Raw genomic sequence first — 22,918 nt, forward strand, 5'->3', positions numbered from 1 at the left:
GTCGGGCCGTGCAGTGCCCTGGCTAAGCCATGCCGTGCCAAGTTGTGCCGTGCCGTGCCCTGGCTGAGCCGTGCCGGGCTGTGCCGTGCCCTGGCTAAGCGGTGCCCTGCCGTGCCCTGGCCGAGCCATGCCGTGCCAGGTTGTGCCGTGCCGCGCCCTGGCTGAGCCGTGCCATGCCTTGGCTTGAGCCCTGGCTGAGCCGGGCCGTGCCGTGCCGGGCCGGGCCGTGCCGTGCGGGGCGGGGCGGGGCGGGCGGCGGCCAATGGTGCGGGGGCGGCGGGCGGGCCAGCAGGTGGAGCGGCGCCGGCTCCATGTGCGCGGCTGGAGGCGGCCCCGCTCCCCGCTCCTCGTCTCGTCGCTCCCGGGCGCAGCGGCTCCGTCCTCCCCCGGGGCAGGGCGCGGGAGGCGGCTGGCGGCAGCTCCCCGGCCGCGGCAGCCCCGCACCGCTCCGGCATGGCTTTCGCCAATTTCCGCCGTATCCTGCGCCTCTCCACTTTCGAGAAGCGGCGGTCCAAGGAGTACGAGCACGTCCGCCGCGACCTGGACCCCGGCGAGGTGTGGGAGGTGGTGGGCGAGCTGGGCGACGGCGCCTTCGGCAAGGTCTACAAGGTGGGTCGGCGGCCGGGGGGCGCTGGGGGCTGCCGGGCGGGGCGAGGCACCTGCGGCCCCGCGGGGGTGGCGGTGTCGCCCCCCGCACCGCGGGCTCGGTGCCGGGCCCGTTAGCTGCGCCGCCGGGGCAGGGGCGGGCGGCTGCTGAGTGCGGCGCTTGGCTTGGGGCAGGGGGAGGGAGGGCGAGCAGCTTTTTTTAATTATGATTTTGCTTTTCCCCCTTAAATCGACCGTGTTCCGCGCGATGCTGTGTCAGGCGAGGGGGTTGCGCCCCGCAGCCCCGCGGGCGGTGCTGTGTGTCCCTGTGTCCCCGCCGGCAGCACGCCCGGAGCAGGACAGCCCGGCTCCTCGGCAGCGGGGACACGGCCCGTGCTATGAATGTTTAACCTTTATGTTAAAGGATGGGGGGTTTAAAGGCCAAATACTCGCAGTACTTTGCACTCCGAAATAGCAGCGGGTTTGCTGTTCCCGGCTCTGACACACTGCGCTCCCCTGTGCTGCAGCTGGGGGCGGGGGGGGGTGGGGGGGTGGGGTGGCCGGGGCTCCCGGCTGCTTGGGGCACCCGGCTGCTTGGGGCACCGTTGTTACACCCAGTTTGGAACTGGGCAGCTGCCTTCCGATAGTCTCATCAGTTTGCTAGGGAAGATGTTGGCTTCTCCGAACTGGGAAAGAAGTAGTAACTAAAGAGCAGGCTGGGCAGGCTGGCTGCAGGTCAGGACAGAAGTGTTTTATTACGGTGTCCTGGGATTTGTTGTATTTATGTTGTTGTTTCTATCGTATTATTTGATAGAAACTCTCTAAAAAAACACCCTGGGCTCTAAGTGTCCAGTGAGTGGAAGCCTTTGGTGAAGAATCCTGTCTTCTATTACAATGCAGTTCCTAAAAATCATATTTACATCCTTATAGTATTTTTCCTTCCAAAAGTAGCACCAGTGCTTCTGTTACGAGTTTATTTGGTGTTGTGCATTGGAAACCCATTTGTATATTAGCAACATTCACTCCAGGATAATTACATGCTTAGGTTTCTCATGCAATGATAGGAACAAGGTAAGCATTGTAAAAGAAATTAACAGGCTTCTGAGACAAATGAAAATGTGGAAGAATAACTGATTTAAATCCTTTTTATTTTAAACATGTATAGCATATCCGAAGTAGGTAACTTTCAGCTTAAAGCTACTTTATAAGTGGCTGGTTTAGTTAAGTCTGTTGTAATACCTGAGTGCCTCTGCTATTGACTCCAGCCTCACACCAATAATAAAATTAGCAGGATAACTAGAGGTACTGTAGGCTAAGGATGGCAGCCTGTTAGGTAATAACATCTCATCTCCAGCTACTTCCATCTCCTTTGATCCCCATTTTGACCCAAATGAGAATGTGGGTTATAGTAAATGGCACAGTGAAGACCACTACCTTTATAGCTGGTACATTCAGGCGACCGTCTGCTTTTGTGATGTTTTAACACAGTTGATCAGGGAGTGGGGGTTAATGTTGTGACAGAAATCAAAGGCTGTTTTATTCTCAGTAAAGTTTTAATTCTCAGTCTTTGATCTCTTCTCCACCTGTTCTCCATCCTGGTTGGCACATGGACATGGCTGCTTTTTGAAGAATTCTCATGCAAGATTTTGTTTGTTTTAAAAAGCACAAATTATTTGGGTGCCACATCCTGTAATGCCTTACTTTAGGTAATGGCCAGTGGCATTATTGCAGAAATGTAGTTTCCTGTCATGCTAAGATTTAACTTGCATATTGCCTTCCTCTGTCTTTCTAAATCTGGAGTGCTCCCTGAGGTGGTGATGCATGTAGGATGGAGATGTGAAAGAAGAGGCTTGACCTCTTGTTCTGCTCAGCTGCCCAAAAAAAACCCCAAACAAGCAAACTAACCCACTTGTGCTCAAGGAGAATGTAGATGGCCAAGACATGAAGAACAATTTTAATCATTCTCTTTAAGTCACTTTAAAGTCAATTTGCCGTTCACACAAAAGGGATCATTTAGAGCAAGTCTGACTGTTTGTATGGCTGTGAAAGTTTCAGGATGTTTGAATGAAGTTCCTGCCGGTCTTCCGCCCCTTTTCCACACACGGAAGCATGGGGAGGTGACAGAATCTGCCTGTGCCTGCATCCTGCCCTACATACCATATGTTGTACTCCCTCCAAAGAGCCGATTGTCCCTGAACAGTGCAAAAGGATGGGATTTGTACGCTGAAGAGGTGGACCTGGGAGAAGTTTAGATATGGATAGAAGAAAAAAATGTGCTTGTTTTACTAGGTTTTGGTTTTATGAGGCTGGGTTTGAGCAGGAGGAAGGAGGGCTCAGCTGGGTGATGGTTTTATTAGGGAGCATTACTGCCCTGCAGAACACTGTCAGGGAACGCTGTCTTGGACTCCCCATGTACTCGGCTGAGCAAACTTGAACTGGTTTGACACAGCACTTATGAAAGTGGGACAGGCTTAATTTAAATATATGTTAATTAAAAATAACAAAGTCTTTAGTGGAGTCTGAAATGTATACATCAGACCTTAAGAAACCTGCAGCCAGTGGAAACTACTGCAATTTCCCTATTTTTATACAAAGACTTTTTTTTTCCAGCAAAAGAGGACCCGATTGTATGAGGAAACAGTGAAACTAGTTGCAGAGGGTAATGAAGCTGAAAAGTAGGAGGGGGCAGGGAGAAACTGTTTCTTTCTAGCTCTTACTCTATTAATGTCTTGGTTTTGGTAAGTCCAGCAGTTATGATAAGGAAGGGATAGCAGCCCATAGATAGTAATGCACTGCATGCCAAATATGCTTTGTTACCCACCTCATCCAAAGCTCGTTAAATCAATAATATTAAATCAGTCATTAGGCCAGGAGCTGGGAGCTGTGAACAGAGCGTGCTAGCCTGGGAAGTCTGCAGCACCTCTAGGGTTGTGGGCCTGTAAAAGTTCCTAACTCAGACCCTTTTCAAACAGCCTTAAGAAAGCAGAGTTCTTTTTCTTCAAAAATGCCCAAGGTACGATCAATAAAATATATAGCTGTGGTTTTATTCGTTCAAAGTCAACATCTGTTTGTGTGTGCATGGGGGGAGAAGTGGTAGCAGCACTCCCAGTGAGCTGCTTTGCCAAAGCAAAGCCATGCGGATCTCGGAGCTGTGCAGATGCTCGGAGCGAAGCCAGCGGTGCAGGCTGCCGTGGGCTGAACGCTTGGAGCTGCTGAATCACATCTCAGTCCTGCAAAACCCATTAGTTGGTGCAGTATTTACTGTTGCAGGTAGTTGCATTAATGTCAGCAGGAATAGGTATGCAAGGGCTCTTCTGGGCATTGAAAATTCACAAGCTAGCACGGGTGGACTGGATCTTACAAAAGCGTGGGCTGTGCTGGAAGAAGTCCTGGGACTCGTTGCCTTTCTTATGGTGGGATGGTTTTGCTGCGCTCATGCCTCTTGTGAAACACTATCTCCCCTTCCCAGGGTGCACTGATGGGGACACTGGCTCCCTGATAAGGCTTTCTCCTCGCAGGGTGGGGACAGGCTGTCCCCTGCGGGAGCGTGGGCAGCCGTGCTGCCTGCAGCCCCCACCGTGGTGGGAAAGGGGCTTGTTCACTTGAACTTGCCTTCAAACGGCTGTCCTTGTCGGCTTGAGGAGAGATGTTGCTGAACCCCATGTCACAGCAAGCCATAAGCGTGCTTTTTGTGTGGTCATTCTCCTTTCTTCTTAACCCAAATTCAGCTTTTTAAGCTGTATCTTATCTGCTCTATTATGGTGGTATTAGTGCTGTACATGCTATAGACTATAAATGCTCTGTTTTGAAATTTGGGTAATAAAAGACTAATTGTTAAATGTTGTGCAGCTGCCTTATAAGCCTGGCTTTCACAGCCATGGGCCCGTTTGAAGGCACAAGACTGTCCCCGCCACATGCAGACCTCTCTGCTCGCCAGCTGAACCTGCACCGTTCTGGTTTTGCACGAGCTGGCTCGAGTGACTTGGGCTCAGCTCTTGTCGGTTTGATTCATGGGGGATTTAGCGTGTAATTCCTGGAAAGGGTGCCACAGAGAGATGCTAATCTGTTAAGTTAGCCGAACAAAAAAAAAAAAGGGAGGGGGGGGGGGGGAGGGGAGGGAGGAAGTTTGGTTGTAACTATGGCCACAAAAAAAATATTAAAAGCCACAGGTAATATCGAATCATGGCCTTGTCCGTTAGAATAACTGAAAGTTTTTTTCCTAAAATGTTTCAGCTGAGGAGGGAAGAGTAATGGGAAGACACCACTGCTTTAGTTATAGAGCAGTGGTCCAACAATATTAAACCTGGTTGAACTTTAAATTTGATGCTCGCTTGAAACTCACTGAAACGTGTGAAGCTCCATCCCTGCTGAAGTCCAAGTGAAGCTTGTCCCTCACCCCACGGAGCCGCGGCTGTATCTGTGTGGCAGGGGAGAGGGATAGCTCTCCATGGCCTAAATATTTTGATAATGACTTCAGCGTCATGGCCCAGAGCTTGGCAATGCTGCTGACAGTGGGCTGAGCTGTGGGCAGCTGCATGGAAGAGAAAGTTTAGATGAAGGCTTTGAGCTTTCCACCATCAAGCATGTGGCAATTGTTCCTTGGGAAAATCCCTGCTGAGTGTGTCTCGTGATTTTTTTTTTTATTATTATTTATTATTTTTTCTTGAATGTGTGGTGTCCTTGGGGGGGGAAAAAAAAGATTCTCTTTCTTGGGATGCTGCTGTCTGTAAATCTAGGGTTGTCCTCGTGAGACTCGGGTCAAAGCCACCCTCACCACCACACCGTGTGGTCACAGGTTGCTGGGGCTCTGGCTGCGGCGGGTGGCTGTGCTGCCCTCCTGCCTGCACTGCCAGCCTCGCTCAGCCGCAGATCCCCAGGGAAAAGGAATTCAGCTATGAAGAGCAGTCACTAAAAAAAAAAAAAAAAAAAAAAAAAAAAAAAAAAAAAGCAAGTCTTTAAAACAATGAAGTAACAGGTACATTTTAACAAATTTGCTGTTGAAGGCAGCAGGGGGTGGTGACTCATGTAGCTGTGCCAGGGTTAAGTATGGCAAGACCAGGGGCACAGGGAGCCCCTGCCTCGCTAGCACAGCCTGAGGGTCAGCGGCTGAGCCTCAGCATCGCCCTGTTGCTGGAGCTGCTTTGCTCCCACTGAAGAGAGAATGCAGTCGCATTCAGGAGCGGTGTCTGCACATGCTGCCTCCAGGATGCGGGGTTGGAAGGGGCAGCGTGTCCCCTGTGAAGAGTAGGGTGATGGCACTAGTGCTGCTGGAGTTGGATTAACTGCCTTCTGCCTCCTGGCTATAAAAAAGCACCTCACTCCCACCTCCCAGGCATGTGCTCTTCAAAACAGAATGCTCTTCCCATCCAACACATGGAAACCTTCCTGACGTTTTTCCTTCTTGTGCAATTCCCTCATAGTTACCTGTGCTCATGCCCTTATTTAACCAACTGAAATGTTTTATGTGTTATTTCAATAGGCAGGAGAAACAGTGAAGGAAATTGTGCCCCACCAAAGCCAGCCGATGCCGATGGACCTCGGTGCTTGCATCTGCTAGCATCGTTGAGTTGCTGCCTGCCCTGTATTTCTCTCTCGACAATCGTGGCCAAGCACAGGCGTGCTGCTGGCGTGGCCTCCCTTGGTGGGCTTGTGCTATGGAGATAGCAGAGGGCTGATCAGGTTTTTGTTTTGCCACCAGGACCTTGTTTATCTGATGCTTTTCCAGCACAGTGAAAAAGGGCTGACGGATAGGAGCGCATACTAGCACTGCCTGGCTGAGCCCTGTTCCCTGGCGCTCGGGCATAGTGGCCGTTCAGCCCGTTGCTCAGGCATCGGCGCTCTATGTACCAAATCTGCTGCAGAAAGTTGCTAGGAAACTCAGAAATGGTTGCGTGGGGTTTTTTTCCCCCCTTATTTTAATTTTTTCCCAGTGTTGTGGCATTGACTGAATGAAGACCAGGGCAGGGATGCTTCTCTTGGGGCACAGCACTCTTCTAGGGGACCAGTGATTTGAAGGATGTTTCATGCTTCCAAGTTCTAGGCTTATGTAGGCTGAAGATGTTGGATCCATGTGGATCTTCCCTCTCCTCAAGCCCTGCCTGGGTATTTGCTCACTTCTTGCTCACACCAGGACCATGAGGTCCACTCGGTCTCTGTAGGTGGGTTATAGTGGTTATAGCACAGAAGCCTCTTGCTGTTGTTGTGGCCTCTGCTGCCGCATTTGGGGGTGAGGCCTGAAGCATCACGTGGAGTTTTTCTGTTCCTTGGCTAACGTACTACTGCTTGAGCTTGTTATCTCTCACCCACTTCTGCTGGGCTGTTGTTGAGCTTTTGAGGCAGGAAAACGTGTACGTGGCATGCTTTGGTCACACTTTTTCAGCACGTCTACATAGAAAACAAGTCCTTGGTCACAGCTTGAGCTCTCTGGCGATGTTACTTTCCTTTGCCTCTAGTTCATAAAACCGGAGGAAGGCATTTCTGCTTTTTTTTTTTTTTTTTTTTTTTTTAAACTAACGTTTTTTGACTTATTTTGCAAGCCACTTCCACTTCCCCCTAGCCCTTGCAGAAGTTTTGCCACAGCTGCCAGAGCAGCAGCCCTGGTTCAGCCCGGTGCAGTTGGGGTCCTGCCTGACCTGATGCCCGAGGGATGCATGCCAGTGTGGGCTGCTGTGTGTACGAGGGGCTGCTAGGTGAGGGCTGTACCAGCCTGGCTGCTGCACCCCTGCCTGCGTGTCACCCGCTGGTCTGCTGGGTGGTACCAAGGGCTGAAATCAGCATTTCAAAAAACCCCAAACAAAAAACCCCAACCAAAAAAACAGGTTTCATATACAGTGACAAACTGAAGTGGCTCTAGGGAGCTTGTTGGGCATGGAACTCAATTAAGCTCCCATTAATTATTTGACAATAATACAAGCACTGACTCAAGGCTGTCTATCCTGTGTTTGTTTATTGATGCAGGCGGCTCAGGCAAAGTTCATCAGAAGGCAATTAACCATTACATAATCCCTGAAAAATATGTAAGTGAGCAGTTGCTTGTATACAAAGACACACAACCAGAGTATGGTGCAGGGGGGAGGTCGGAACGATCAACCCTCAAATACAGCACCCATTGAAAGCACCAGGCTTTTTACTCCTGGTTCTCTAACTTGGTGATAAACTGAAGAATCAGCAATCCTGCTGTGGAGAGAGGGCTTACAAGCATGGGAAGAGTAGCTTGCACCAAAAATATGATGGCGTGATATGGCAGACCGGCTTAAAAAGGATCATCCCTTGGCTTGGGAAGACACTGCGGATGAGCAAGCCTAGCTGAAGCATTTGGGGCACACTTGGTGCTAGCTCTCTCCTTTCTGCTAGCGAGTGAGAGTTCATACAGGGTTTTCCTCTCCCTCACTTAGAAACTGCTGTGCCTTCGGCAGCAGTCCTGCCCGAGGAAGGACCGAACAATCCAGCCTTCCGGTAATGCGTTCTTTAAAGGCTTAAAATAGTTCCTGTGTTGGTCACGATCTGGTTTTCACAATAGCTCAGAGGGTGAGTCACAGGCAAAGGCCAAACAGCCTCTTCTGTCACCTGAACGGGCACCTCTCGCCCTTTAAATCAACAAGCTGAGCAGTAGTTTCTCTATGCCTCTGCCTTATAAGAGTAAATCCTACTCATTCCCTATTCCCTGGTATTCCCAGTGTGTTTGGCAGTGTCATGGCCAGTGCCCATCTTGGTCCAGAGGGCTCCAGCAAGATCCTTTGCCTTGTATCCTGCTTGGCTCCTGGCATGGCTTTCTGGAAGTGGTTTAACGGATAACTTTTATTTAATAAGTTTTCTTTCATGGAATGCATGTTCCAATCCTGTTTCTACAGAGACCTGCCCACTGTGGTCTGGGAGTGTGTCGATTTGCACAAAGGCTGGTAGTGGCCATAAGGGCTTTTCTGGTTTTAAATGCCAAGATTGTAATGAATCTAACAGCTGCCAGCAGAGTGCCCAGGATGCACTGCTGAACTATAATCTGCTCTGTCTTTTTTTTTTTTTTTTTTTTTTTGTGTGTGTGCTAATTAGCACTCCAGGGATAAATTATCCATGGCATTAAAATGGAGGAGCTAGAAGATAGAACTGGATGTGTGCTTTTGACAGACCAGCCATAGGTCATAGACCGGCATCAAACAGTTTCTGTTCTTGGATCTCACCAAGTGGTCCTTTCATTTCTATCCACAAATTTCACCGGAAAAAATGAGAAACAGCATGAATTCTTCAAAGGCTGCACATTTGGGGGTGTTCTACCTGAGAATAGAATCTCTCTCCCCATCTCTCTGTCCTTGATATGGAGTTTTGCTGGGTCGGAGACCCTGTTATTAGGCTGGGATTTGCAGAAGATTTTGGATTTGTAGTTCAAACTATTTTGCAGGATGATTCCCTTTCAGCTGGTGTGGCTAACCAACTTGGTGTTGGCAAGTCATCCTAGGGTGCTTTCTTGATAGTTCTTGGTTTTTCTTCTTTCCTCCATATCATTGTCTCTTCCTTTCTTTGGGATTTAAAGACAAACAAAGCAGCCACCGTGAGAGAAGTTTTCATTTCCCTAGCTGCAAGGTGAGGGCATCCACCCCCTGCCAAGGTACAGGTGAAGCTGCAGAGGGGCTGGTGGCCCCTTTTCTTCCTTCCCACGGCTTCTGGAGAGTGAGCAGCAGATGCTGCCTCTTCCCAGCCTGGTGCTGTGTGTCCCCTGGCCGTGAGGGGTATCAGCCAGGCCTGCAGGTGACAGATTTGGAGATGCTGGTTCCTTCTGCCTAATGGCTAGCTTGGCTTTTTGAGGTCAGAGCAGGCTGTGTTTTGCTTTGTACCCATGTCCTGGGGCAGATTCTGATCTACTGCGCAAAGATAGCAGAAATCAGGAAAGGGCTTTAAACCCCAAAGGATCATCTCACGCCTGGGATTCTGAAACCAGTTCCCAGGGCTGTCAGCATAAGCATTTGGCCTATTTGAGAACCCAACACACCTTCCTGGAAGAATATCTGTGTTGTAATACATTGTGTGCAGGAAAATACCAATGGAGAAGCTGAAGAAAATTGCCAGATGTGAGTTACAGGGAGAGTGCCTGGCGTACTTGGCCAAAATCTGACGCTGCTTGTATAAATCTGGCTGGCTGTGAGCAGCTTTTGGAGCTGGCTGGCTGCTGCGACGGGCTGTGATGCAGCCGTTTGCCTGATGGCAGGCAGCTGCCATTCCCAGGGAGGCTGCCGGGAACGTGGCTGTAGCCTAGTGTCAGGGCTGGAGGACGAGCAGATGGAGAGAAAGAGAAGGTGGAGAAATGGACAGAAGCTTCTTGGATTTCCAAAGCTCTTGTGATGATCAATGTGACTTGTTCAGCTCGGTTCAGGAGTGCCTGCACCAGCCGGTGCACATCTCCTGGGTTTGGGCTTGGGGGCCAGGGACCACTCAGGAGGGGATGAGCTGCCCAGCCTGTACGAGTGTTGGTCCTCTCAAGGGCAGCTGTGTGGGGCAACCAGCCTCCTCCCCACGCTACAGTGGGCCAGCCCGGAGGAGACTAATTTTCAAAAATCTCCCATTAAACCTCACAGTCTCAGGTCCCTTTCTGCTTCAGCTTCTGCTGTCCTGCAGGGCTGTGGGGCATTTTTGTCCCTTCTGGGAAGTGCGGTGAGCGCGCCGATTTGTAGCAGTGATATTATCACAGGACCACGGAAAGTACAGGGTCTGTGCCCACACCATCCTCGTGGCATCCCTACCCATGTGAGCTTGTTTCAAAAACTCATATTCTTGCATCATGAGTTTGTGATGTCCTGAGCTGACTTCTCCTTGGAGATGGTGGTCTTTGCTTCCACTGGTGTGACCTCCCTGTGCTGGCTGGCCTGGGGGGACATGGGACAGTGCAGTGCTCCTCTCCCTTTGGGGTGGAAGCCCAGCTCACACAGCTTATGGAATGCCCTCCCTTCCCAAGCTGCATCCCCTGCTAGGATGTGTGAGGAAACGGAGATGGCTGGGTAAACACTCTCATTTGGGGCAGTCCAAGGTGGTGGAGAAAGGCAGCAGCTAATCCCGTAATGGAGATATTTAAAGACTGGGCATCAGGCAGGGTATACACGGGCTTGTATCTAGAAAGGAAGCGATTGCTGGGGGGTGCTGGGTTGCTCACCCGTTAGTCTTAGGAGTAACGATGAATGAGGTCAGGCTGCCACAGTGAACATACAGGCTGTGGTCTCTCCCCCACCCACAGCTTGCAGCCTGGTTTGCAAAACTATGTCCTCCAGCTCAGCACCCAGCACCCCTGCATGCCTTAGCAAGCCCGGGAGGGGTTGGGGGTGGCAGTGTGGCTGCTGGGGTGGCTCCGCCGAGGCTTTGGGCTGAGGATATGTTGGTTCAGACCTCTCAGTGGGAGATGATGCTGTGGGGGGACTGGGGCACGCTCTGCTCCTGGGTTTTTTCAGGTGCCTGCAGGGCCCCGGCATCCTGGAAGCACTGAGCTGGCTGGGACCCCGCTGGTGGGAAGCGTGCGATGGCTGACCTCCAAGGGAAGCCCCACCTCTTCTCACAATATTTACTTCCCCTCCTTGGACCTCTCCCAACACCATAAGTGCAGAGCAAACACAGTGGGGCACTTCTTGCTCCGATTTGGAAGTGCTGTGCTTTTCCCTGTGCTTTTCCCCATGCTTGCTCTGCACCGCATCTCTCCCTGCCCCGTTCTGCGTGCCCTCCTCTGGGCATCTGGCAGCAACTGGGTAAGAAACAAACCAACCTGACCAAAAGACACCCCCTAATTCCTTCTGAAACCAGTGTGGGCTGCCGCCTTCCATTTGGGCAGTGAGCCCAGATGGAAATGGATTTGTCCCCTGTTGTAAAGACACGGCTGTCCATGCCAACTTGTGAATGCAGCAAGTCTTCAAGACCCAGCAGAGACTCAGGGTCTGTTGTTTTCCTCCCTCCCTTGTATGGTTTTTCTTTTATTACTTCCCCCTCCTCCCCAGCCTCTTCCTTGGTACACAGTTATACTATCACCTAAGCTGTATAAAACTGTTCGGTGGGGCTTGTTGTGTTTATACTAGGAATTAATCCTCCTGTAAGCTCCCGTGTAGGTTTCCCAAACAGATATGTAAGCTACAGAGCGGTGAGAAAGGTCACAACTGGAGCTTGCTCAGCTCCTCTGGTGAGGACATCTACAGTGGGACTTTCTCCCCTGGGGGAAGGCAGCCCAGAGTGGGTGCGATGGAAGGAACATGGGTAGCAAACTGGAATCGAGCCGTGGGGGCTCTCGTGCATCAGTAGGGAGCAGAGCAGGTGAGCTGCAGGGATTTCTCCAGTCCCTTGATCTGCTGATTCAATGCACTTCTGGGAAGGGCAGGGTGCTCCTGAGTCAGCAGCTCCTGTCTTGCCCCCTCTCCCAGTTTACAGCACATCTCACAGTGAAGCCCCCTGTGCAGACTGTCTCACAAACACCCTTTCGGTGTTTTGGTGCAAACTTCTTATTTTTTGTAACAATTTGTTCAAATTGCATTTGCGAAATGCAGTCTCGCCCTGGCATTTTTGGGAGGAGCCAATGGACAGTGCTGGGTGGATGATGCTGAAATGGTCCTCCATGGGACTGGCTCCAAGGCTCACCTGGCACTGCCTGCTTACAGATCCTTGCTTTTAGCCAAGCCTTTCACCAGCTGCCTTTTCCTCTTGTTGGGTGGGGGCACAAGAGGAGTAGGGTGATAAGAAACACGTCTGCAAATGCTTCCAGTCCAGCATTAACAGCCTTTTGCAGGTGTGTGGCACCTACCAGCAGAGCAGCCCCTGTGCAGCGGTCGGTGCCCCCTTCCTAGGCAGTGAGAGCTGCTTGGGGAAGGAGGTCAGCAAGCTGCTAACCCAAGGGTACACATCTGCGTTGTGAGGAATGGGCAGGGAAAGTCAGCAAAAGTTTTCCAGCCGCTAGGACAATGAGGGTTTGGTGGTTTTCTGGTTATTTGGTGAGTAAGTTGGTTAAAGGCACTACGTAAAGCAAGGGGGCAGCTGGAAGAGCATGCATAGTATTTCTCGTACTGTGATCTGAAGAGCTACTAATATGCAACACCAGGAATACTGGCCAGTCCTGGGAAATCAACACACTCCCTTCTTGTTGCTTTACTTGCCAAGGAAGTGATCGCTAAGTTTCCCTCGTGTGTTACAGAAAACTGCCCTGGTGAGGAAGGGCTGTTTGGGGTGGTGATGGTGCGCAGCTGTACTGTGAAATGTGGCTGGATTATCTGTATACTCAGGACTTCTAGTAACTGAAACTATCTCCTACAATATCGGAGAGTCTCTGTACTCTGAGGTTTTCTTGCTTCTTTTTTTTTTTTTTTTTAAATCCTACAAACAATAGGATGCAGCTCCTTTTCTAAAAGCCTCTTTCTCCCCACGATGGGCAGTGGTGTGGGCATTGGAGACTGGAGGGAGGAAGGGGGATGCTCTGGCCCTGACGCATTCATCCTCTGCAAACCTGTGCGCAGGCTGAGGAAGCAGAAATGCATCTGCAAGCTCCCATGCTTGTGTTGTGGCTGGTACCAGTCAAACTGAGTGTGAATTGGAGGAGCAAGAGTTGTGCAAGTACTGTGTGCTCCTGGCTCTCCTCGCCTTTGTTGTACTAACACTCGTTTTGTCTTGCAGGCTAAGAATAAGGAAACTGGTGCTTTAGCAGCTGCCAAAGTCATTGAAACAAAGAGTGAAGATGAACTGGAGGATTACATGGTGGAGATTGAAATACTGGCCACCTGCGATCACCGGCACATCGTCAAGCTGCTGGGAGCGTTTTATTGGGATGGCAAGCTCTGGGTAAGAGGCTGTTGCTGTGTGTGACCTGTAGAGCTGCACATTTCTCACCCTGCAGAGAGGAAATGGCTAATTTATGGCAAACCAAAATCTCTGTATCAGCTTAAAGCATCAGTGTGAATTAGAAATGACTACCTAGCTGTGTTCTACTCACTGTGCCATCAGTGCCTGGATTTTCCCCACTTTCTTTGAGCAAGCTGTCTTCCAACTAAAGCTGCTTATAAACAGCCCAGGGAAGATCAAGAGATCTTCGTAGTGAAGTGAAAACTGGAGTTTGATTTATTTTTATTTATTTATTTATTCCCACCATTTGGAGTTTGTAAAGGTAGAAGATACAGCACCACTAAGGGCATGTGTTCTCCACTCAGTCCCTCTTCTGAGAGACAGATGGAAGGGTAACCCCGTGGGTTTTTTTTATTTGTGTCTTATTTCTGGCTCAGCATCAGTAATGCAGAGGCAACTGATAACAAAGGCTCCATTTCCCATGGCTGTGGAGGCACAGGGACATAAAATGCAATCCAGTGGGTTAGCGCAATGGTTAGTTGTGCTGCAGCTGGAATAGCTGCATCTCTTTCCCCTAGCCTGGCAGGTATATATGTTCCCCCCCCTGCCCCCTTTCTGCTGTTTTCTTTGAGACTCTAGCAGCAGAGGAAGGTGACTGTGAAAGGCACCTTCCTGCGTGCTGCCCAGGGAAAGGTGCAGAGGGCTGGAGAGGGTGAGGGCATGAACCCCTGTATACTTGCCCCATGCTCGATTCAAATAACTGTGCATGCAGGTGTACCTCTGTCAAGGTAGCGTGAATCCGGTGAATATGAGGATTTTCAAACCCATCTTTTTGGCCAGTTCATCTGCTGCTTCCTAGAACTACTGGCAAGTCAGGAGAGTGTCACAGCTTGTGTTCAGCAGCTCTGTTACTTTTCGCTTCCTCTTTGTAACGTTTCAGATACCTTTGTGACCTCCCAGGGTAATCTTACTAGAGTTTAACAAAAGAGATCTCAGCTTTTGAGACTTGCACTTCTGTGAGCTGAGCTGTCAGAGCCATCAGTCCCTGCTTGTTGTGCCGAGGTGGGCTGAGCCACGGGGCTGTCGCTGGAATAACGCAATCCATGTCGTCTTCGTTCCTCAGTTAAGCAACACGGGAGAGGTACTGTTTGTTGGGCCATGTGTGCTTATTCAGCAAGTACTTTTTGCAATGTCAGATGCATTGGTGTCCCTTCTTACTGGAAAAAAACTTGAAAAGCCCCCAACTTCTCAGCACCCTGCTTAAGAGGGCTGCGGTACCCAGCCCTGACCACTTCCTTCTGTGCATCTCCTTGCTTGGAGGGCGCTGGGCTGCAGGTTGTGCAGAGGCGTGGTATTTGGATGGCTGCTAATTGCGATGCTGAGCCCTGGGTACAGTAAAGAACAAAATAAATATGTACCCTTCTAAGGAAGTGAAAGGCAAACATCCCTCCTAGGAGGGGACTCAGGATTTGGAGAGATTGCAACTGCAGGAAAACTAATCTTGGCAAAATGAAAAAGGCAAACGTATACCCAGCTTGGGTGAGAGATGGGGCTCGCTTATATTCCACCTTGTTCTGCTGGTTTTTAGCTCCCTGCTTTGTGCCTGGTCTGCCTGAATTTTATACGTTGGCCTTGGCCGTTCCCTCTAAAATGTCAGCCCCCTCCCCTTTCCCCTGCTACCTCCTCCCTGCAATAGGAAGCTTGGCCTTCCTTCCTGTAGGGAAAATGGATTGCAGAGCTCCTTGGCTCTGCTTTTGTCTAAGAAGTGCTTTGTAATGTCATATGCTTGCTGACCTACTAAAATTAAACAGCCTCTTTGAAACTACTGGAACAAGAGCCTCCTGTATGGGGCTCTCCCGTGCGGGCAGATGTTACAGCCTTGTCTGTTGTTTTGGGAGGAGGGTCGTTCTCTTTCTTTAATTACATGAGCGGCATTTGCATTTCATTGCTCAGGCTGTTCCTATTAATGCTCTAGTGTTTCACTGGCTTTGAGTGAAGTAAATAAGCCGGGCTGTTATACTTCTGGAAGGCATCTAGTCATTACCAGGTTTTCCCTAAAGCCAAAGGCTTCCACTTCTTGGTCACCAGGCTGCTGGGGAAAATTTGCATCCAAATATAAACACCGGCTTTCATTGTCCTGTCCATATCCCATCCCCGTTTCTGTCTGTGCAGTTGTTTTAGCCAGCATTTTCCTGGACCATTTGCAAAAGGTCCATGTGCACAATGGGTGCATGGACTCTGCTGTGCTTTTCAGGCTTTGGGTAAAACTGCTGCGGGGTTGCGAGTCTGATCTGCAGTCCGCTTTGGTTTCCTTGTCCTTGCAGCCCGGTGTGGAAAGACGATGTTCAAAGTGAGAAAGGAGCAGGAGTGGGAGCATGCAGACAGGCTGGCAAGGGGTCCAGACGTGCCTGACCTCCTGGATGGCAGGAGCTCTTTGGCTCTGAATAATTTACAGCTCAGTCTGTGCCACAAGCAGTCTCAGCCGACGCCGCTGAGAAGGGCTCTTGCTAAATCAGTCTCTTGACTGTTCTCTGACTCTTGAACTAACAAGGAAAATATGTGAGGAAACCTGGCCTTTGGTGGTGGCTGCTGCTGCAGAAGCTTCCTTGTCCCCCTGAGCTGCGTTAGGTCCCTATAGCTCCTCTCTGCCAGGGTTTGGCTTTGTGCTTCAGTAACCAGGAGGTGACATGCAATATTTATGGAGCAAAAAAACCTTTTTGTGCAAGGGCAAGTGGCTTATCCTGCGGCAGCTGCTTTGAAATCCATAGCACTGAAATGGAAGGATAAACTGGCAAATTCCTCTTGCTTTTATACCTGATCGGCTTCAAGCTGAAGGAGGAGAACCCCAGCTCTTGTGTGGGACAGAGCAGAAGCCCACTGCAAATCACAGGCAAGGGCTTGGAGGACCACAGTGAGTCTCCAGGAATATAACTGGTGAGATGACAGCATCCAGTATGAACTTCCTTAGCATATAAATACGCTGCAGAGATGCCGTGCCCTCACCAGCGGCTGCTGTCTTGTTCCGTTCCCCCTTCCACCTTCTGTTCTCCGCTAGTGGCAGAGTCTTGAGCTGGTTGAAAACAGCCCACGGAGACTTGCAAAACTGCAGTGGTGGGAGCTTTCATGATTTTATTTTATTTTTATTATAAGCCCTGTGGCATTTGATGTTCTTTTGCATAAATCCCAGCTGCTGGAAAAGGGAGCACCAAATGAAAGCTGAGAATCTCATGCTATTAAAAAAAAAAAAAGAAAAAAAAAAAAGTCTGGTTTGAGTCCTTGTGGCTGGGCCACATTTTAAAGTCCTTTTTTCCTGAAGTGTGGTGTAGGACTTGGAAACACAAAGGCAAATCTCTCTCACCCAATATATGTGCCACTTTTAAAAACGGACTTTTTAAAGCTATTTTGTGTCTGAGGAATGAGGCCAAGGTATGGGGTTTGAATACTTGGAATCAATGGTGATGAATTTGCACTGATGATTATTAGTACATGGGAAAGAAAGACAACAGACCTTGTGTGTTGTGTCCCTCTTAAGGGCCATGTGTTTTTTTGATGTGTTTTTTTCTCCCCCCCTGCCTTCTAAAACAACACACAAAGACAGAAACCTCAGAGGAAGGGAGGAACTTTTGTATCTCCTGCTCTGAATATCCTTTCTGCTTCTGAGTGTCTCTTCTTGCCAAGAGAGCAGTGATAAGATGACCAGGGAGGAGAGGTCTCCTTTGGAGTGATGAACTCCAACTTTCCTGCGGGACATCTCTGCTCCCAGGGGACACTGGGCACCTCTGGCGGACAACCCAACACACTGTGGTAGCTGATCCACAGAGTGGGGTGGGAAACCTGGGATCCCTCCTGCAGGAGCCTGTCAGAGATGCTCCAGCATCGAGTCTGTAGGGTTCTCGGGAAATTAACTGAGATGTCATTAGGCCCCAGGTATTTAACCGCAGGATTCTGGTGGTGGTACAACATTTCTAGCAAAGCACCGGGGAATTCTCTTCCCCCTCTCTCCTTTTCTATAAACCATGGTTGCTATAGCAAACAGGCTTTTGAATAAACAGACGTTTCCTGGAGATCAAAGCAAAAATCACTGTACCATGCAGGTAACCCTGCCTTGCCGGAGCTTTTTGGGGATGGTTAATTTAATCAGCTTAGAGTTTCTTCTCACCAGCCTGCTGTGTGGGTATGTAACTCTTACAGCTTGCAGATAGACACCAGCTTTGTAGCAAGTCTTTGTACTTCCCTTAAAAAAGCGTTTTGCATTTTCTGTGGGCAGGCCCTGACCTGTTTAGCCAGGGACTTTTTGGATTGCTACCCCTTTGATATGGATGTTGACTGGAGATTTGGGCATTCTTGAAAATCCTGTATCATAAAGAAATGTTTGTTATCCCATGCACTAGACTGCTGGGCTATGTAAAGCATCTGCAGTTTTTAATTCTAAGTTGGAAATACTTCTTCTTTAAAACAAACAAAAAAGAAAGCTGATAACAGTATCAGATTCCCTAAGGTTTTCCTTCGTGAAGGGAGGTTATTGCAACTTGCAGGGATGTCTCACAGGGTGAGCAGCCTGAGCTGTGGCTGGATGCCTGCGGGACACCCCTTTGCCTGAATGCTGTACCAGACCGGGGCTCTCCAGGCTGCTTGGTCGTCTGTCCCCGAGGAATCTGAGGGCTATTCGTGTCCCTTTAAAATCTCACTTGGCAGGATAGTTGCAGTCTAAACTGGCCCTTCCTGCTTGGCCTCATGCTCCTGAAGCTTTGTACCAAACTTCCCCCAAAGTGCTTGAACAGTTGTTTGCAGCTCGCTGCGTGTAATGCTCGAGCATAGCAGAGGGGAGACCCAGAAAAACAAAGTAATCCCAAACTTGTGAACTTTGTTAAACAGCTACCCAATGTTGTAGAGGAACAACCCTTTCCTTTCTCTTCCTCCTTTCCCCCAACTGCAGAAACTCACATCTGTGCCGGTTGTGGCTGCACCCCGTGAGCACACAGCGCTGTGTTGCTGGTGGGGCTCTGCACTGGTACCAACGAGCTGCTGCAGGATAAGCCCTGTGGGGCAAACTGGTGTGGGGGTGGTGTTTGCTGGACCAGTTTTTAAATTCCTACCCGTCCAGAACTTGGGCAGAACTGCAAAACAACTCCAGTAACTTCTGCAGGGAGGGTAGGCGAGGGGCAGCTTCGGGCAGACATGTGCGCACATCAGGATAAGGCATCGCTGTGCCCTGGGGGCTGGGAGTGTGGCAGGGCTATCACTGTGTCCCCTCCCTGTCCTTAGAATCTGCTAGATGCACATCATCTTGGCCAGGGCTGGAAACTGGAAAAAGCAATGTAGCCCAGTGGTTTTTTCTCTGACACCTCCCTGGGTTTCCAGGGCCAAGCAATTTGCTGTCCAGAGTGGTCTAACTGACCTGAGTGGGTGCTCACTTCTGCTCTGACCTTGGAACGGTGCCTTTGCCAGCTAGGATGCTGCGGAGTGGGCGTCTGGGTGGCATCTGCCCTCCCCTCCCTGCCACCCGCTGTCTGCCCGCGGAGCAGTGAGGCTTCTCTCTGCCTCACCCTTATGCAGGTGACTTACTGCCTTTCCCAAAGGCATGGAGGTCCAAGTCTTCTTCTGCCCTCCTCTGCTGTAAAGCTGGGCAGCAGGTTGCATGAGACCAGCGTATCTGCTCTGCCTTGTGAACATGAGCTTTAGCATTCAGGCTCCTGGCAAGTCACTGGAAATCCTATTTTGAGTAAAACTGGGGCTTTCCCTTAAAGCAAGGATGGAAACAGAGTGATTTTGATCAACCACCGAGAACAACTCACACAGCAGGCAAATCTCCGTAGGCCCACCAAGTTCAAGAGCTCTTCTACAGGTGGCAGCATGACAATGCAAACTAGAATAGAAGCCTTTGTCTACCATCCTTTATACAGGATAACGTTGCAAGGAAAGGTTATTGAAGCAATAATAATGCCTTGTGATTATGTGCCCTTGTCGTTTATACACCCCAGAATGCTTTTATAAAGAGACTTGTTGTCATTATCCCAGCCATTAGAAGGGGGAGCGGAGAGACAGAGGAGAATTTGCCTAAAGTTTACCCAGCAGGTAAATGGTACTTGGGAATAAGTCTAATGTGCTGAATCCCAGTCCAGGATTATAACCACAAGGCCACAGTTTTATGAAAAGAAAGCAGCAGACAAGAAGCCTATAGACAAATCCGTTCTCAAAGCACTTTAGAACTCTGTTTAGAAATGAATTGCCATAAGCCACGTTCCCGCTTGGCTGGCTTACCGAGGGAAATGCTAAGGAGCAATGTTTGCATACAAATTAATATCTATGAACTACCTGTGTACAGGAGACGGTGCCTTGAAACCTAGCTTCGGCCTGTGCCCTGGAACAAGCGATAGATTGCAGGTTTAGACATCTTAATTTTATTTCGAATGTAGCTTGAAAGTTGTCATTTGGGAGGGAGGGATGGCCTTTTGCAGACCTTATGGCTCGGGGTAGTTTCCATTGACTTCAAAGCCCTCACTGAAACAGTTAAGCAGCACTAATCTCATCTTGGGTGATGGATCCGGGCACCTTGTGTTGTGAATTTGGGGGCGATCAGAACAAATAATTGTTTATAGAGGGATGCCAGACAGGAGTAGAAAACTTGTAAAGTCCTTTGCTACCCCTCCAACGAGTCATGCTGCTGGCCAGGCGAGGCTTTGAGGATGCATTGGAACTGCTGGCTGTTAGTAAAAGACATCAGGAAACTGGTCCTGGGTCAGACTCTGGCTCTGACGGTGAGCTCTGCCGTTCTGAAAGGCATCGCCTGTTTTAGATGTTGGCACAAACTTGGGGTGCTTGAGGCTGGTGAATCTTCACACTGAAGAAGCAACTTGTTCCTTTTAGCTACTTATATTTGGAAGAATTTTCTGCATTTTGCTTCCCATCCAGTGATGAATGCTGCTGGTGAACTGAATGGCCTCTAAATGCTGATTAACTTGGTGAGAGAAGGGCGATCCCAGTCACAGCTCTCCAGGCAGCAAAGGCTTTGCCCCATGCCCGGGCAGAGAGCCATAGCCTTAGTGGGTTTTTTTCTGGTTTCTATAGCAAACAAGAGCACTGGCCTTCCTCCCACCATCCCTGCTCTACAGAGCATGAGGATGGGAGCCCTGAGCACTTAGAGCCAGTCCTGGTCTTGGTCCCTGAAGGGAGAGCTTGTGAAAAAGCCTGTGCATGCTGCAGTTAACTCTTTCCACAGCGCTCAGCATCCAGGTACCACTGCCTGGTTGCGGCCGTGCTGACCCTCTCTGCATCTTGTAGCTGTTTGTTCGCTGGCCGTAGGTGTTCTTGGATTCTCGTCCCTCTGGGATGCTGACTAGCAAGTCGGGATGGTGAATTCAAAGGGGTTGGATATCAGCCCTTGCCAAAAGAAACTAAATGCCCTGTGTAATTCCAGCAAGGAGAAGGATGCTTTTTTTTTTTTTTTTTGCAGTGTCAAAACCATTTGGTTAAACTAAAAGGAGTTTTGTTTTATTCTGCCAAAACTTCAGTAGGAGTGGGAATGTTTCTGCTCACCTGTGGGGGGTTAGTTCAAGGAAATATTTTGTCATCTCAGAATGATTTGGATGTGAAGAGCTCATCCCCAGTCTCCTTATGATCAGCAGGGAACTCTGCATTTCAGGAGGAGTATGCAGCATTATCTGACTTTGTTCTTGATAAATTCATCTGCTCTGAAACTCTGTAAGCCTTGGGTTTCCTCACTTACTGCCCTGCATCTTCTTTCCTCCACGCATTATGGGGATAGACTTTTTTTTTTTTTAAATTTCAAATAATTTTCTCTGTAGGTTATTTTGTTCAGAAAAGGGGGGGAGAAAAGGTTTATTATATTTAAAGTCTCTGAATAGTGCCCTTGTCTGTAAGGGAAAATTGGCAAGCTTGGAGCGCTCTCTTACAGAGAGCTAATTATTTCGCTTCCACCTACAGCATACTTGCCATGTCAGGCAAGCTGTTGACATTTGTGCTCCGCTGTGGCAGCAAAGAGGCTTCTGGTGGCTTCTGTATTGTTTTATGGCTTGCCCCGTGTGTGCTGAGGGCTGGCTGCAGTTGGAGGGGAGCACAGAGCTGGTGGCTTTTCCAGGCGCTAGTGATTCCTGAGTGTTCATCCCTTCTTGTGTTGGTGGCACGCTGGCCTCGTGGGGCTCTAGAAATGAGGTTGGGAAGGACGTTGTGTGTCCTCAGTGTGTGGTAGGCTGCTGTAGTGTCTTGCCCTGTCTTCAGCCCTCAGCAAATAGCTGGAGCAGCTCAGCCTTGCTCTGAATTGGCCCATCAGGCTTAGGAGCAACGCTAGAGTCATCTGTTCCCCGTTTTCTTCCAGCCCTTTGGCATGCGTTGGGTGAAAAGTGTTGGGCAGGAGGGTGGTGGGGAAAGTGCCAAGTTAAGTGGGTGTAGGAATGTGATCCACCTCCTCCCTCTGTTCCATAACGTGAACTTAATCCTTGGACTTCAGTCGGAGCAGGGCAGGCTGGCTGAGATAATGGGGAGACTTGACACACTTTGCAAACAAAGCTTCACCAGCCAGCATGGCCCTTGGTTTCAAAGGAGAGAATAGAGCTGACCAAATGGTATTTAAAAACCAAGCTGGTGCTCCCCAAAACCAGCCCCTGTGGCCCTGCATGCCCCTGTGCTATGGGGGGAAGAGGGGAGCTGCTGCTGGGAGGGCTGATGCACTGTTGCTTGTCCTGCCTCCCCTTGCAGCTGGCTGGACAGCATAGTTTTGCAGTTAACCAGCAGAACTTGGGTTCAGATGTCAAACAGAGGAGTAAAGGACATGCCCCTTGACCTTACTAAATGTGGTTTCTGTGCCTAAATATATCACTGTGTTCTTTCCATCAGCAAGGAATGGCTCTCTCCGCTGGGGTTTGTGTCACTTGGAAGCTGAAGCCCCTTTCTCAGTTGTTGGAGATGAAAATGTGTCCAAAGCTTTTCCTAGATCCATGGGGATGGGTTCAGCCCATCAGCCCAGGAGACATGATGGGCTTGGAAGGACAGGGGGTGGAGCTGAGTGGGGTGGCTCTTCACCTCATGCTCAGGTGTTTGGAGGTGTTGAGTGTGGGTGGAAGCCCCAGCAGATTAGCAGGGCTGGGTACGAGCTGTTGATGGGGAGGGCGCTTGGCTTCCCTACGTGTCTGGGCCATAGCTGGGCTGTGGAGGTGGTGCTGGCATCTTGGGGTACTTGTGGAGGTTGCCATCTGCGGCCCAGGTGGCCGCTCTGCATGCGGGACTGGGCTTTGCCTGTGTGCCTCTGGCACAGAGCAGTCTCAGGATTGAGCTTGAGGTCTGGATCCATCGTTGATATGGGCGGCTTTTGGGCAAATGGCCGTTTATGTTCTTTGTGCTACACTTTCTCTTTGCTGCAGCCAGTTTGCTGGCCAGGGCTGTCCCCTCCACTGGTCTTGTGCAGATTTTGGCCACTGCTCCAGATGCTCCTGACCTTGTCAGAGTCCTCAGTGCTACAGTAACATGCAAAGGTTGAGAACAGGGATAGCTGTTGCCTCTATCCTTTATTTTGTGTGGCACATATATTGTT

The 22,918-nt window shown here is 49.8% G+C and overlaps 1 protein-coding gene across 1 annotated transcript in view; it reads left to right on the forward strand.

Moving 5' to 3' along the window:
* Positions 1–286: 286 nt before the first annotated feature.
* The window catches only part of STK10 (serine/threonine kinase 10), a 52,679-nt gene continuing 30,047 nt past the window's right edge, over positions 287–22,918 (forward strand). The window contains exons 1-2 of the mRNA XM_080398204.1: positions 287–609; positions 13,207–13,371. Coding sequence (XP_080254330.1) covers positions 454–609; positions 13,207–13,371 — 321 coding nt within the window. The 5' untranslated portion in view covers positions 287–453. The remainder of the gene's footprint in view (positions 610–13,206; positions 13,372–22,918) is intronic.

The sequence above is a fragment of the Falco punctatus genome (genome assembly GCF_963210335.1).
Source record: "Falco punctatus genome assembly, chromosome: 8".
In the NCBI taxonomy this organism is placed as follows: Eukaryota; Metazoa; Chordata; class Aves; order Falconiformes; family Falconidae; genus Falco; species Falco punctatus.